Consider the following 16,972-nt stretch of genomic DNA (forward strand, 5'->3'; position numbering starts at 1 on the left):
AAGAAACTAAACTTGCCATGATGAATTACTAAAATTTATCATGATCCATGAAATAATTTTGACATGGTTCATAATTAAAAAGAAATCCATCGTCAATTACTTGAAAAATGCATGGTCAAGACTCAAATTTGACATGAACCATAAATTAAATTTCCATGGTGAATTATTTAAATTTGCCATGATACATGCACAAAACCTGCCATAGTTCATACAAAAAAAATTTGCCATGGTGAAAATAAAAAATTGCCATGATGAATTACTAAAAATTGCCATGATCCATGAAGTAAATTTGTCGTGGTTAATTAATATAATTGCCATGATCAATTAATAAAATTTTCCATGAAAAGTAGTTGAAATGCAATGGTTGCTTTAACTAGAAGAAAAAGAATAGATGAAACATATCATGGCAACTTTTGGCCCCCAAAAAAGTCATCGAAACATATCAATATAGGATCTAGTTTTGAAGATCTCGTCGAGACGGATTTAATGATGAAAACGAATTTTAATCAATTTTTTATTTAGGAGATAAAATATTTTTAAGTTCAAAAAACCAAAAAGATTCCGCTGATGTCATATGATTGACGTAGCAAAATGGATGATAATGAAGGCGTTTGGCCCATGTTGCTTTATGCCACACGTAAGGCACTTATCATTTCGTATTTTTTTATCTTTTTCCCATTGCACATTGCATGCCCATCAGCCCATGCAATCCTGTAAAATTTTCCAGCTCCTTCTGGTATTCATCAAATCAAACAGGGGCCCTAAAAATGTACAGTTTTCTGCATTCTAAACAGGACATCAACTTCTTTGCACAGAACGACTGTTCATCGCGCAATTGGCAAAAAAGAACAGTCACAACAGAAAGCAGAGACATGTAAACCTCAATGTCAGCAAGAGACCTCAGCTCAGGAATAACAACACCAAATCATGTACAACAATTGTGACCTGCTGCTGCTGTAACAGCAGCCTTAACACAACTGTACACAATAGACAGACAATGCGCGGCTGCTACACAACCGGAGAAATAGTGAGGTTATATCTGACTGATTCGGACTCATCCGTCTCCTCTACTACCACAGGTACAAATGATGCACCATGCACAAGCGATATTACATGAAATAATTAATGGTACACGAAATCTGGTGTCAGCCATCAAGGCACCGGATCCCTTTGCGCACCTGGTGGAGCCGTCGGCATTGGGAAGTTGAACGAACAATAGGTTCCGCCAAACTGGGGAGCCTCCACATATGGACTCTAGCACAACAACAAAAAATGAGTTCTCAGTGTCTTGTGTGGGAGGAGGGAAAAATAGGTCAGGTAAGAGTTTTAACTATGGCCAAGGTTAGTTTGAAAAGTCAAAACAAGAAACAACTCTGGCCCAAGTCCAATACAATTCCACTGAGTCAAAATGACAATGTATTTACAATGGGAGAAAGGAACAGCTGTTTTCAGGAATTTCACAGGAGATGAAAATTTAGGGGCAACTACCTGGGTAAGAGGAGGGTTAGGAATGGGATTGAATGATGGCTCCCGTTTTGGTGACGAATCAGGGGAGCTACCGGCATTGTCATCCATGTTATCTATATTCTTCATGTGCGAACCTTCCCCCTCGCCACTGTTGAGCTTAACACCCTATTATGGAGAAGAAATAAAGCTCATTAACTGAAATGACATTACCGACACGTGAATTAGACAAATGAACGAGCAATACCTGGAAAATTTTCCCTAAAGTTTTCAGTCCTTTGGCACGAAGACGCAGGTCATCCTTCCTGGCCAAGGGGTCCTGAAGCACCTGGTATCAACACAATGTTACAAATCACTGCTAATCAGCTTTTAAGTACTGAAGAATACAAGGCACATAACATGCATGAAAAGGTTGCAGGTAAGCTGGGACAGACCATCTGGCAGACATGTGATATGGTGGCTTCTATGTCAGCAACATTAAGCTTCCACAAGGAATCAACCATAACTTTTTTGTGGTTCTGCATGTACACTTCAAGTTCTTCCTCTGTGGTCTGGCCCTCAGCACCCATCTGTTTCTTCAAGTCTTCTTGCAGCTGCATAAGAGCTATTGCACCTGCAATATACCGCAAGAAAACCGAGTTTTATCACCAACATGATACTAGCATTCATGTGCTAGCATGAACACTCACGACCCAAAGAAGCACTGTATCACGTATGCAATCGCGATAAGCCATATCAAAACAAGCTCACAAAATATTGATGAGACACTTTTACCTGCTGCAGCTGTTACTTGGGATTTGATAAAATGGCCTTTGTCTCTGAACCATTCTGCTACAAACGGAACCCCCAAATATATTGCCTTCTTTCCAAGTTCTTTTGCAGCTTGTCTTGAATATACATAGCCAATAGTGTTCAGCATAACAAGCCCATATGCTGCAGGACAACGACAACAGGACAAAAAGAGGGAGGAACTTCAGATTACAGATATCAAGGGCCCATCCAACAGAGCATACAGGAGAATACAAACAGAAAAATGTATTAAAGCAAAAGCATTAGACAGTTACAAAAAGGTTCAGGAAACACATTCTAGTCTACCTATAGCATTGTCATGTACTTCAGTAAGAGAAGAGCAAATTAGGACTATGGAGTACTCCTACAGACCAGCTTAGATCTTCCATGCATCCTTTGCTTCAGACAAGACGTCAACAATGATGTAATTCATTAAATATTATTTTTAGTTAGCAGATAAGAGGGACTATAAAGTTTGATTGTCTTTAGTTAAGCCAAATGCGAAACAGCTGTTACCCCTGCCAACTTACCCCATCGAAAAAACAGTAACTGCTTTTTCCAGACGATTCTAAGAATGCCATCACATACACTATGCTCATGAACACATCAAATAAGATAATCACACAGTGAACCATCGAAATTGCAGCTCCTTCAAACGCATCAACTGTCGGCTAAATTCTTACAGCAATAGGCAGGACAACCAAGGGAAAAGGATCCAGAGTTCAAGGAGGAAGGGTGCAAACCTGCATCACTAAGTCTGGACACCTCGGCCTCAGCAAGCCGAACGAATTCCTCTTTATTTCCTTGAACATAAAGGTGCAGACGGTTTTTAAGTATCTCTGCAAGTTTCTCCTCTCTTTCTTTTTGAACAGCCTGCGGTTGTAGTTTACCATTCAGCAGATTAGTGGTCGAAAGAGTATAAAATGCAATGAAAATGGATGGAAATCTGATCAACAACCAAACTAATGGTCATGGAGTCGGTGCATATTAGTAAATGATCATAGAATTTATCTAGACTAAACCTGCATTTTGTCTTGCAACTTTTTTGTGTCGATCTGTTCATCATCGTCAAAATTATCAAGTGAAGCCATTGACGCCATTGCCAATTGACCAATATAATCCTCAAAAAGCTCACTACCGAATAGCATTGCGAAAATTGCTGCTGGATCAATTATCCCATCCCTGTAGAATGTTGACAAGCAAGTTAGTTAGAATATGATTATCATAAGATTATTTACAATATGAGGTGAAACTTTTTTTTTTCAAAAATTGCATCTTTTGGAGTGAAGAAAATTAGTTGCCTCTAGTCCTTTACAAAAGCCCCGACTAACAGTACTCATGCTGCTTTGCCATAAGTGTCAAGTCCACAGCCCTAAAGTTTCGAGTAGGTTTCAAAACCTCTAGATAATTTGTCAATGGAAATCAAACATACGTTGAGATGCCAGATTTCCCATGTGCATCATAAGCTTGGCGCTGAGTGGGGTCACTAAGCACTTGGTATGCCTCCCCTAGTTCCTGCAATCATAATTTCTCCGTGTAAACAGCAGTCTTATACTAAAGAAAAATAGGCACACATCATAATATTCTTTCTCATAAAGTCAATAGAATCAATTCTCATTTTAAAACTACCATGAGAAATACATAATACGAACTACAGCAGCTATGGAGTAACGATGTTGATTAACTAATTATATAACAAATTTTTCTATAACAATGTACTTACAGCTAAGTACTCCCTCCGTCCCACAATATAAGAACATTTTTGACACTAGTGTAGTGTCAAAAACGTTCTTATATTATGGGACGGAGGGAGTAGTACGTAGTGAGAACAGTTCTTTAAAATATATTAAAAAATCATGTGGCATGTGATTAGCATAACATCATAGTTTCACAGTTATTTACGAACATAAGGTTACATTTTTTACTGCTTGCAGGCTCAGACCAGTTTGCTTCTTGAAATGGTTAATCTGCCTATTTAGGTTCAAATGCCCTAGCTAGATTTTCCTGAAGAATATAGCAATACTAGTAAGAGCATCAAACCTTCATGACTGCATCAGAATCTGAACTAGAATAAATATATGGGTCAGTGAAAAGTTCGTATTGATGAGTGCAGCTTCAGTTGCTCAGTGTATGATTTCCTTAAAAGTGAGGAACCTACACCAGCAGCCGCCCAAGGAGACGAGCCGCACGTACAATAACTAGCACCCAACTCTTTCATGCATGTTTCTAACCAAAAAAACCCTTTCATGCATGAGAATATATAACTAACTGATGAAAGCCATAATTACTGAAGAGTGTAAGCAATATCCTGAGCTACATTACCATGTTTTGTTGTTAAGCAGTTCACAATTTCACATGGTTGGGCCAGTTGAAGCTTGGCAGAAGCTTCTTTCGCATCGCCCAAGACAATATGCAGGGTTGAATGTGCGAAAGCATTTTTAGGTGAACTGGCGTGGCTTTTGATTTCTCAAATTGCATAATGTGAAAGCACACATATATTTGTGAAATCTACTATTTTTAGAGTAGCAACAAAAAAATATAGTTTGACGGATGGCAATTCACACTTGACTGGCCAGTGGTCGGCGGTGTTCTAGAAAAAAAACAGGTCTCAACTCTCAAAGCAACATGTTACTAGATGGTACATAAGGTTCACTATTTGCTCATAGGGAAGTATAGAGTAGCTATGACACAAAAATTACTGATTCATTAAATATTTATGCCAAGAAGTAAATCAAAAGTGCTATTTAACATTGTTTGTTGCAATTGTTTATTTCAATTATCTCCTTAATTCGATGAATGTGTCCTCGAGACGAGACAAGCACTTAAAAGAGTCGTTGATCGGCAAAGGAAGGCAAAACACCATTGGCACCAACAGACTAGTCAAACAAGAACACCTGCCTTCAAGACTCGTCTGGAGGCAGCTAGCATTATCCAAAGTTTTTTGCGTTTTGGCACCAAGATGTAAGCCTATAATCGGGTTGAATCGAGGATTCCACTATCGGATGAGTGTCCTGGTTGCTTGGCACAGCAGCTCAGATGTGAGCTGAGCGAAAGGTGGGCGGATTGGTAAAGGAGCAAAGGCAAAACACTTTACCTGGAACTTCCCTGCGGCCTGGGGGTCATTAGGGTTCTTGTCTGGGTGGACCTGCCTCGCCTGCAACACCACCAGCAGCAGCAGCAGAAGGAATCAGATACTAAAAAAAATGTATCAAAGCGAGCAGACGCGAGGAGGAGCGGGAGGGCTACCTTGATGTAATAGGCCTTCTTGATCTCGGACTCGCTGGCTGTGGGGATCACGCCGAGCACGTCGTAGTAGCCCGTCTCCTTAACCATGGCCGGCGACTCTCCCCGGAGCTTCGATCTGCCCCCTCCTCCTCTTCCCGATTCGGTTGCCGGCGGTGGACGGATCCACCAACTGGCCGACTGTTCGGTCGACGGGGGAGACGGGGTGCGCCGGACGGCGACGGCGGGGGCGGCGGCGGTGGGGGGAGAGGACGGAGGAGCTGGCTGGTGGTCGACTGGTCGGGCTTTAGGATTTCGGCCACCTGCAAAGCGCGTGGTGTCGGACAGAACTTGTTACTTTGCTGGGAATCTACCGCGATTCCACGTCCGGCAGCCAAGATGGATTTGGGTCTGGTCAGGTCAGGTCAGTGGGTTGCTGCAGTCAGAGTCGTCGACCGTATCAACTACCTCGGCCTGAATCACCCCGGAGAAGTCTGCCAGACGATGTCAAACAAACTACCTTATCGTCTATTGTGAGGATTGTTGAATTTTTTTTCCCTTAACCTTGCCATCAGGTTTTTTTTTTCTTTCTGGAGTCTTTGCCTCGCATTGATATTCAGTAATGCCAAACAAAGTCTGACATCAACGCCTGAAGAAAATCGGTTTAGGACATCGTTTTGATCATCTGTCTCGCGTCCAGAAACCCCCTCGCGTCGCCCTCCCTCCTAGGGCGACTCGGGCGGCCAGAAACCTAGCCGCCGCCGCCGCAAACTCCCTCCTCCTCTCCCTCCGCCGCCGCCGGAAGACGCCGCCGGGCTAAGCCCGGAGGCCGACGGCGGTGGCGGGGGATCTCCTCTCTCGCGCGTCTTCGGGGTGAGGCGGACCCCAAGGCGTGTGGTGGCGCGACCAATCTGGGATCTGCGGCGCGGCGGATGGCTGCAGGCGGCAGGAGGCCTGCCCGTCCTCGACGACGACGGCTTGGCGCGGCGGAGCCAGGGCTGCGGGCGCTGTGGATGGCCCTTCGGGCGGCGGCGACGGCTGCGGTTGGCGGCGGCCGGCTTGGCTGCGGTGGCGTGCATGCTGCCTTCAGATCGGCGACGGCGGCGTGGAGGGCCTGGTGGTCTCGTCGGCGGCACCTCCGATCAGATCTATTCTGACCGGTGCAGCCGGCGGTGGTGGTCATCTCTTCCGTCAGAGGTGGTCGGCCTGAGGCTGGGTGTTCGGATCTCGGGATCCGTCATCTGGTACCAGCTGCGAGTCGGGGAGACGTAGTTGCCGGTGAAAACCGAGCCGGCGGCGGGCGATGGCGGCGTTCCACGTCGTTACCTTGATGAAGGCATCGTCATGTGACTACCGTCGACCCACTCGTATTGCTCCGGGAGAAACCCAAGGATCTGGTGTTCCAGACCGGACGATAGCGGCACTGCGGTGTCGTTTCTCTCTTGGGAGCATCGTTTTGTGGAGCAGCGCTGGAAGTCAGAGGCAGGAGGTGGAGCGGCTTCGTCTTGCACGGAGCTTCGGTGGAGATGTCAAGTCATGCCTGACCGACAGGTGCTACGCTTGGTCATGCCTGGTCGGCAGGTGCTACGCACGACAGATCCTCTAAGAGCTTCAAGCTGTGTCGGCTGGTGGTACTTGGCAGCATGACGCTGAGGTGTATCAGTGGCGACCGCGACGTGTTCAGTTGTTTGCGCGCAGGGAGGAGGTGCCGTTGGGCGCCGTGGTGGCATCGACGATAGCTGGATCGAGCAAGGTTGATGCATCAGTACGGTTCTGAAGATGGAGCGGTGGCAGCTGGCGGCCTCTGAGGGCACGCCGGACCAGTGTGTGCCCCAGACCCGGCAAGTGGCTAGGTTGGGGTCTCAGGTCTTAGATATTAGGCTTGGCTGCGATGTCTGTTTGGTATTAGGCCCAGGCTATCTGCGCCCCTTCATCAACTGGATAGGTGTAGCGACAGCTTGTTGCTTAGACGGCGGCTTTAGTCTTACAGTTGTATGACTTTGTAAGGTCTTGTGAGAATAATTAATAAAGTGGCCGTATGCATCGCCCAGATGCAGAGGCCGGGGTCATCCTCCTTTTCTAAAAAAAATACAGACTCTCTGTGCCAACCACACACAACATAAACATGAGCGTGCATCGTTAAAGATTAAGCTCGATGGCCTAGTTAGAGGATGGGAGCGGTGGCCCTCCTCCCCTCCGCCCCACCACCCTCCCAGCCTCATCATAGGCAGGCTACTCTAGCCCCTCACATCTACGTCGAGAGAGTAAATTGCTCAAAGCCATCACATTTGTGGCTAGAGTATTTTAAAACCATCGTTTTTGTCAAAAATCACAAAAAACCACCGACTCCGCGGCAAATGAGTAACAAATTGCACTAATTCAAAACTGAGACGCGTCTAACAATAGAACTGACGGGTTGGCCCCACATGTCAGGCTGATTTGGCATGCCTAGCTGGATAATATGTTGGGGTGGAAGGTGACCCCACCTGTCAGCCTTCCATATCCTTTAAACTGTTTTTATTTTTCTTATTCCTCCTCCTTTTCTTCTATATCTCCCTCTCTGAAAAGGTTCTCGCTCTCGCTCCACCATGGTCGCTGGCAGGCAGAGCCCCTTGAGAAGCCTCGCCACCGGTTCCATTCTCCCCTCCCCTCTTGGCCCCGACACCGCCACTCGCCCACTCCATGGCCGCCCACCAAGACCCGCCGGGCAATGCCGGGCACGGCAGCTCGTGCCCTCCTCCTGCAGTGCCGTGCACCGCCTCCCTGCAGCATCACGTGGTGGCGGATCGAGTATTGCAGGCAGAAAACGGACGCGGAAGCCAGCAGATCAACCGGATCGGGAGCCGCGGCGCCGACCTGCTGCTGACCAGGGCTGATCGATTCATCTGCGTACGTCCATGCTGCGGGTGACTCTCGCGGCGGGCTCCCGCCTCGCGCTCGACCTCCCTCGCCTCCCTACTCTCTAGATCCGGTTGTTCCCCACATCGTCGGAGTCCAAGTCACCGCCGCTCGAGCAGCCGTCCTGCGCGACATCATCCCGCGCGAGGAGACGCTCCGCCCAAGCCGCTCGCCAGCATCTCGCAGCTGGGTACGACCGCGTTCGCCGCCGCCAGTCGTCGAGGAGCGCCCCCGAGCTCCACCATCCTGCAGCAGCATCAAGCTCAAGCCGCCGACGGATAGGAAGAGGGAGAGAGGGGAAGAGATATGTGAGGAGGAAGACGGAGGTGTAGGGCTGACATGTGGGCCCTTTGCCACCTCAGCATATTATCCAGCTAGGCATGCCAAATTAGCCTAACATGTGGGGCCAACCCGTCAGTTCCGCTGTTAGAGGCGTCTCAATTTTGAATTAGTGCAATTTATTACTCATTTGCCGCGGAGTCGATGGCTTTTTGTGATTTTTGGCAAAAGCGGTGGTTTTGGAGTACTCTAGCCACAAATGTGGTGACTTTGAGCAATATACTCACATCGAGAGGGGACTGGAGTCCTCGTGGCTTGGACTTCACGGACAGTCCCCTCACCTTCTCATCCCCGTCCCCAACCCTAGTTGCCATGGCTGCTCAACCTAGAGCACCATTCAAGGAGACCCTGCTCGTCGTACCTTTTGTCTGTGGAGCTTCAGCTGCCAGCGCCAGCTCCCTCCTCCTTCGTTGTCGTCCATACCTTCACTGCCTCGGTCTTAACGCCACCCAAGATGGTCGTGATCTCAGCATTAATGGAATTTGGTCTATTTTGGGCTAGCCCAATAGCCATTTTCAGAATTCCTAATAAACCCTAGAGGTCCACTTAGCCCATTCATGCAAGGCAATGTTGGAAATATGCCCTAGAGGCAATAATATTGTATTATTATATTTCCATTATTCATAGTTAAGAGTTTATATTCCATGCTATAACTGATATGATCCTGGAATATGTGATTTAGTGGAAAACTCATATGCACGTGTGGAATTATAAACGGTAAACAATAGGTTCCCGGTCTCGCCTCTAAGACCGGCTCAAGTGTTGTTGGTGAACATGTTTTCTGGATCTTAGGATATCGTTAAGTGGAACGATAGTCCTAAAAACAACATTGAGGGTATGACGTGCTACCTCTTGAGCATGCGTTGGTTTTCCCTTAAAGAGGAAAGGGTGATGCAGCAAAGTAGCGTAAGTATTTCCCTCAGTTTTTGAGAACCAAGGTATCAATCCAGTAGGAGACTACACGCAAGTCCCTCGTACCTGCACAAACAATCAAGAACCTTGCAACCAACACGATAAAGGGGTTGTCAATCCCTTCACGGCCACTTGCAAAAGTGAGATCTGATAGAGATAATAAGATAAATATTTTTGGTATTTTTGTTGTATAGATTGAAAAATAAAGATTGCAAAAATAAACGGCGATAGAAATAGCTAGTTGACGGGAGATTAATATGATGGAAGATAGACCCGGGGCCATAGGTTTCACTAGTGGCTTCTCTCAAGATAGCATAATCTACGGTGGGTGAACAAATTACTGTCGAGCAATTGATAGAAAAGTGCATAGTTATGAGAATATCTAGGCATGATCATGTATATAGGCATCACGTCCGTGACAAGTAGACCGAAACGATTCTGCATCTACTACTATTACTCCACACATCGACCGCTATCCAGCATGCATCTAGAGTATTAAGTTCATAAGAACAGAGTAACGCATTAAGCAAAATGACATGATGTAGAGGGATAAACTCAAGCAATATGATATAAACCCCATCTTTTTATCCTCGATGGCAACAATACAATACGTGCCTTGCTGCCCCTGCTGTCACTGGGAAAGGACACCGCAAGATTGAACCCAAAGCTAAGCACTTCTCCCATTGCAAGAAAGATCAATCTAGTAGGCCAAACCAAACTGATAATTCGAAGAGACTTGCAAAGATATTAAATCATGCATATAAGAATTCAAAGAAGAATCAAATATTGTTCATAGATAATCTTGATCATAAACCCACAATTCATCGGATCTCAACAAACACACCGCAAAAAGAATTACATCGAATAGATCTCCAAGAGAATCGAGAACTTTGTATTGAGATCCAAAGAGAGAGAAGAAGCCATCTAGCTAATAACTATGGACCCGAAGGTCTGTGGTAAACTACTCACACATCATCGGAGAGGCTATGGTGTTGATGTAGAAGCCATCCGTGATCGATTCCCCCTCCGGCGGAGCGCCGGAAAAGGCCCCAAGATGGGATCTCACGGGTACAGAAGGTTACGGTGGTGGAAATAGGGTTTCGTGGTGCTCTCGGATGTTTTCAGGGTATATGAGTATATATAGGCGAAAGAAGTAGGTCGGTGGAGCCACGAGGGGCCCACGAGGGTGGGGGGCATGCCTACCCCCCTTGGCGCGCCTCCCTACATCGTGGCCGCCTCGTTGCTTCCTTGATGTCCACTCCAAGTCTCCTGGATTGCGTTTGTTCCAGAAATGATCCTCGCGAAGGTTTCATTCCGTTTGGATTCCGTTTGATATTCCTTTTCTGCGAAACACTGAAATAGGCAAAAACAACAACAATTTGCACTGGGCCTTCGGTTAATAGGTTAGTCTCAAAAATAATATAGAAGTGCATAATAAAGCCCATTAAACATCCAAAACAGATAATATAATAGCATGGAACAATAAAAAAAATTATAGATACGTTGGAGACGTATCATGACGTTAGAAGAACGATCATATTGAATCGACCCAATACTTGTCTGTTATACTATGTGATCATATCGTCTGAAATCATCTGTTATAACATGGAGTGTTAGCATGTGTTTTAGTTCCTCAGACCATGAGAGTGTCTCGGTCACTTCCTACCGGATGGTGGGCTTTGGGGTTGCTCAAACGTCATATGTAACAAGGTGATCATAACGACAATTTTCAGGCTCACCGGAAAGTTTGACAAGTGACGGGACAACTCGAGAGTGGGATTTGCTCCTTCGACGATGGAGAGATATTCTTAGGGCCCTCTCGGTGTGAAGGCATCCATCATCGTCTGGCCAGACACAGGTGACTACACCACAGGGATGCCAGAACACGTCAACGAGAAAGAAGAACAAAACTGGTAACGAGAGCAACGATATAGTGAGCATGGTGATGACTCAAGAGGATACTGATGCACACCAGGTTTTGTAAAGTATCGCGAAGCAAAGGTAACATCACATGATAACCAAAGGTTCACTCAAACATCATTCGTGTAATCATAAGGACCAATATGGATGCCCACGGTTCCGCTATCGGTCATTGAACAAAGGGGTTCCGTTCATGTCTATGGTTACCGAACCTACGGGGTCACAAGCTTAAGGTAATCACGATCTGCTGTGTGTTAGTAGGATGGGAGTGATGATAATATATTTGTGAGCTGTTTTACTAATATCCGGAATAGTTGCGAGAGGTTCCGAAAGCGTTTCGGGGTCACCAGAAGGGTTTCAGTGAATATCGGGTAATACCGGGTATTGCCGATTAATATATATAGGTGGAAAATGTTTCCAGATATGTTAAATTATATATATTATGCTCTAAAAATGCTTAGAACAAAAATATATTTAATTTTATATCAATGGGCCAAATAAGGCCAAGAGGTGGAGAAGGAGTTGGGCCACAAGGGCCCAACAAGGGAGGCGCCCCCCCTTCCTAAGGCCTTGTTCGGTTAATCCCCACCATAAGGGGATTGGAGGGGTTTGATGTGGATTTTGACTTGCTGGGAATTTAATCCCTACGAATCTGCTCCAAACCCCTTGAAACCCTATGGAACCGAACAAGGCCTAAAGGGGGGCCGAATCCTACTTGGAGGGGGAGTTGTACTCCCCCCCTTGGCCGGCGCCCCAAGTGGGCTCTTTCCCCCTTGGTGGCAGCCCATCTCCCCCCAATCCTATATATACTAGAGGATTTCCACCCTATGATGACACAAGTTTTGGAGCTTCCTCTAGTTGATCTAGTGCACATTCTAGTTGGTCCTTGTTGACTAATTAGAGCGAGCCCTAGCCACCTCTAATCCTCATATTTATAAGGGCACTGATAAGCGCCAGTGCGCCGGCCCAAACTTGGGCCGGTCGCACCCCGCCCGTTCGATTATTCGCTTCGAGCCGTTCATATCTGATTCCTTCGTCCCTAACCTTCCGCCCCCACACAACAAAAACAAAAGTAGGCTCCAAGCGCAGCGTGGCTGCCCACCTCCACCGTCTCAGGCCGTCCTTCCCAGTTCACTTCCTCGCCTACGCCATCTTCGGTCGTCCTTCCCTATCCACATCCTTGCCTCCCCCCATAGATCATTGTAGCTTGCCTCCGCCATGGTTGGAAGCATCTCTGTTTCAGGGGTACATCAATTTTTTTTGGCTAGTTGTAGCTCACCTTCTCACCCCCCAGCCATGGCCCGCCGTCTTTGTCGGTTGCATCTCACCGCCATCGCATCTCGCCGCTGGAAGAAAGCCGAAGCAACTTCCATCTGTTGGTCCCCATCGTTGTTGAAGGAAAAAAAGGCGTCGGTCACAGCTATCCTAATTACCGGTTCCAGCAAAAGACCGACAATGCATCTCCCCATCATGTAGCTACCATCGCTGATTTGTAGCAAAAAATAGATGGGTTTCCAGCTGAAAGAACATGCGGTGCCCCCATGTTTGGTTTTGGTAATTGATGACAATCTCTATGGACTAATGGTTGCCTTGAGTTATATTTGAAGGATTTGTCCATAGGCAGTTCTTGAAGTCCATGTGTTGGTTTCAAGGAGTTTATGTGGTGACCAAGGTGTTATTAAGGAATTATCCAAAGATTGGTCATGTGAGAGTAGAGCTTATTGCAAGCATGTCTTGAAGAAGAAGATTGTGTGATCATTCATGTTTACCTTCAAGACATCATCCAAATGAAGAGAGTTGGAAAGAGTCAAGGTTGATCAAGACTAAGTCAAGAGTGTATCAAGTTGATCAACACACAAAGCGCACAAGATGTACCGAGAGGGATCAAGCGATCCCATGGTGTGGTAAGCATTGTCAATTACGCTTTGTGTACTAACCCATGATCTTTGTGAGAGTTCTTTGTGGGGTTAGGTTGCGGTGTGCAAGTTCAAGTGAAGCATCATGAAGAGATCAAATGCTTGAAGCTTGCCGTCCATCTTGGTGACAATGGACTTGTGAAGATGTGCGGAAGAGTGGCTCACCCATAGTGGAGTATGGGGGAGCAATCAACTAGTCTTCATCGAGCCAACACAACCAAGAAAGGTGGTCCAACTTGAGGGAGTCAAGATCGTCATCATCTAGCTCAAGTGGACCATGTGCAAGGCAAAGGTTTGCTCTTGATAGGTTTTCTATTTTACCGGTCATGCATGATGGTAGTTGGGAGACCGGGTTATAGGATCGATTGCCGTACTATCAAGGGGGGCTCTCGATGAGTAGCTTGATCGTATCGTTCATAGAGAGCTCAAACCATTGCATCCTTGCATCATCTTTGTTGGTTCTTGTTTGGTTCTTCTCTTTGTGAGTTTTGGAGCTTATGGTCATCTTGATGACAAGCTCGAGTTCATCGAAAACGGAGTTCACTCGCATCTTCTATGATGTTTTCGATGTTGGAGGTTATGCCGGTTCTTCTCGGTTGGAGGTTTCACTCCTCTATTTGTTGGCATACCTCCCCTGCCTCTTCTTACTATAACCAGTCGCTGTTTTGATGCTACTCATCGTCTTGTATCCAACAAGCTTGAGTTTGCTCAATTCGGAGCTCATATGAAGAAGTTATGGCAGTTCTGGTTTTCTCCCTGCGGTAGTACCGCGGCCAGAGCGGCAGTACCGCTTATCGCCCCAAGCGGTAGTACCGCTGTCCAAAGCGGTAGTACCGCCTATGGCCATAAGCGGTAGTACGGCTATGGTTCCGCGCTGGTACCGCCTCGATTTTGGGTCTTGCATTTTTCGTGTCGGGTTTAGCAGTAGTTGCACGACAGTAAGGCTCGGCAGTTCCGCCTATAAGCGGTAGTACCGCCCCGATGGGCGGTAGTACCGCCTGTAAGCGGTAGTACCGCTCCGGTCGGGCGGTAGTACCGCTACTGCATTTTTGGTCCCGTGTTCTGCTCCTCCAGCGGTAGTACCGCTGGGGTGCGCGGTAGTACCGCTTGTGAGCGGTACTACCGCCCCAAGGTTCATGTTTGGTTGCTCTTTTTCCTGCTTCTTCCGCCAGAGCGGTAGTACCGCTCGTGCAGCGGTAGTACCGCTCGTGTGCGGGCTGAGCACATAACGGTTGGATTTTCCCCCTTGTATAAAAGGGGGTCTTCTTCCCCAATGAACCTTATCCTTTGAGCTCGTGTTCTTCCCCCATTGTTGACCTTCTTCGAGCTTGCTAACTCTCAATCCCTCCATGGATTCTTGCTAGTTTTTTGAGGGAAAAGAGAGAGGAGATCTAGATCCACATTTCCACCAATCACTTTCTCCTCTATGTGAGGGGAACCCCTTGGATCTAGATCTTGGAGTTCTTGGTGTTCTCCTTCTTGTTCTTCCTCTCATTTTCCTCCCTAGCATTAGTTGCTTCGGTGGGATTTGAGAGAGAAGGACTTGGGCACTCCGTGTGCCCTTGCCATTGCATTTGGTGCATCGGTTTGAGTTCTCCACGGTGATACGTGGAAGTTACAAGTTGAGAAGCTTATTACTCTTGGGTGCTTGGTGCCCTTGAGCTTGTTCCTCTTGGGTGCTTGGGCGCCCTAGACGGTTGGTGGTGTTCGGAGCTCAATCATTGTGGTGTAAAGCTCCGGGCAAGCGTCGGGGTCTCCAATTAGGTTGTGGAGATCGCCCCGAGCAATTTGACGGGTACCGGTGACCGCCCCCAAGGGTTGCCAAAGTGTACGGGTTCGGTGACCGCCCCCAAGGGTTGCCATTTGTACGGGTTCGGTGACCGCCCTCAAGGGTCCCTTAGTGGAATCACGGCATCTTGCATTGTGCGAGGGCGTGAGGAGATTACGGTGGCCCTAGTGGCTTCTTGGGGAGCATTGTGCCTCCACGCCGCTCCAAACGGAGATTAGCATCCGCAAGGGTGTGAACTTCGGGATACATCGTCGTCTCCGCGTGCCTCGGTTATCTCTTACCCGAACCCTTTACTTATGCACTTTACTTTGTGATAGCCATATTGTTTCTTGTCGTATATCTTGCTATCACTTAGTTGTTTATCTTGCTTAGCATAAGTTGTTGGTGCACACATGTGAGCCTAGTTGTTGTAGGTTTTGTGCTTGTCAAATTAACCGCTAGGTTTATTCCGCATTTGTTCAAGCCTAAACCTTAATTATTTTAAAGCGCCTATTCACCCCCCCTCTAGGCGTCATCCACGATCTTTCACCAGCAAAACAAAAAACGGTGGTAGCACTACATTGCGAAACAAAATGGACGTCGTCCCCAGCAAAAAATCAAAAACTTCAGTGGTAGCAAAAAATCAAACTCGTTCCAGCAAAACAAGACGCTAGTAGTAGCAAAGCTTGCAAATTTGGGTGTTGGTTCCAACAAATTCAATTGCCGGTGGTAACAAAAAAAAGTATGGGTTCCAGCTAAGAAAAATGACGGTTGTAGCAAAAAAATTGCAAAATTGGGCATTGGTTCCATCAAATAAAAATGCCAGTGGTAGCGCAAAACGGTGCTGGTTCTAGCATCTGGTCACCACGGTGGTAGCATTGCCGGCCGAGGTTCACCCACCCCGTCGCCCCTGCCGTTTGCACCTCCCCGCATGGCCGGTTGCAGCTCCCGCGTAGCCGAATGTGGCTTTTTCGTACACCGGTTGAGGGAGTCTTGTATTAGGGGGTCCTCGGGCATCCGGGCTATGTGACATGGGTCGGACTCATGGGCCTTGAAGATACGAGATGGAAGGCTTTCCCCGGTGTCCGGATGGGACTCTCCTTGGCGTGGAAGGCAAGCTTGGCGTTCGGATATGAAGATTACTTCCTCTGTAAACCGACTCTGTACAACCCTAGACCCCTCTGGTGTCTATATAAACCGGAGGGTTTAGTCCATAGAGGCAATCATAATCATACAGGCTAGACATCTAGGGTTTAGCAATTATGATCTCGAGGTAGATCAACTCTTGTAACCCCTATACTCTTCAAAGTTAATCAAGCAAGAAGTAGGGTATTACCTCCATCGAGAGTGCCCAAACCTGGGTAAACACTGTGTCCCTGTCTCCTGTTACCTTCGATCCTTAGACACACCGTTCGAGACCCCCTACCCGAGGTCCGCCGGTTTTGACACCGACATTGGTGCTTTCATTGAGAGTTCCTCTGTGGCGTCGACAGAAGGATCGATGGCTCGCCTTGTCGTCAAGGACAGTATCACTTCCGGATGAGTCCTAGTTTCAGGGCAAACCCTCCGGCTTGGCAGCTTCACCATGGGTGCCCGTTCGGCCGTTAAGCCAAAGGCAACCCCCAAGTCGCCGAAAACCATCCCCGTGTCGGCCTTGAATACTCCGACAAGATGGATCCGGCAGATCTATCGTCTTTGAACGAGCTGCTAGATCGCATCGCCGCCCTGGGGGTCTCAACTGACT

The 16,972-nt window shown here is 47.2% G+C and overlaps 1 protein-coding gene across 1 annotated transcript; it reads right to left on the bottom strand.

The window, feature by feature from the left end:
• Window positions 1–875: 875 nt before the first annotated feature.
• Window positions 876–5,975, bottom strand: LOC109785616 (chaperone protein dnaJ 10). The gene is made up of 10 exons (XM_020344207.4): window positions 5,500–5,975; window positions 5,348–5,407; window positions 3,686–3,768; window positions 3,276–3,435; window positions 2,997–3,126; window positions 2,239–2,397; window positions 1,899–2,077; window positions 1,712–1,792; window positions 1,489–1,632; window positions 876–1,254 (listed from the first exon to the last, which is right to left on the bottom strand). The coding sequence occupies exons 1-10, from the start codon at window positions 5,584–5,586 to the stop codon at window positions 1,153–1,155; spliced, it is 1,185 nt and encodes a 394-aa protein (XP_020199796.1). The 5' UTR covers window positions 5,587–5,975; the 3' UTR covers window positions 876–1,152.
• Window positions 5,976–16,972: the final 10,997 nt, after the last annotated feature.

The sequence above is a fragment of the Aegilops tauschii genome, chromosome 7 (genome assembly GCF_002575655.3).
Source record: "Aegilops tauschii subsp. strangulata cultivar AL8/78 chromosome 7, Aet v6.0, whole genome shotgun sequence".
NCBI classification, from domain to species: Eukaryota; Viridiplantae; Streptophyta; class Magnoliopsida; order Poales; family Poaceae; genus Aegilops; species Aegilops tauschii.

Excerpts from the sequence above, each read along its gene's own strand:
- LOC109785616 (XM_020344207.4), bottom strand. The coding sequence starts at position 5,586 with ATGGTTAAGGAGACGGGCTACTACGACGTGCTCGGCGTGATCCCCACA. Across the intron at positions 2,078-2,238 it reads CCAAGTAACAGCTGCAGCAG|GTGCAATAGCTCTTATGCAG; the intron begins GTAAAAGTGTCT and ends GGTATATTGCAG. Across the intron at positions 1,793-1,898 it reads TATCACATGTCTGCCAGATG|GTGCTTCAGGACCCCTTGGC; the intron begins GTCTGTCCCAGC and ends TGTTGATACCAG.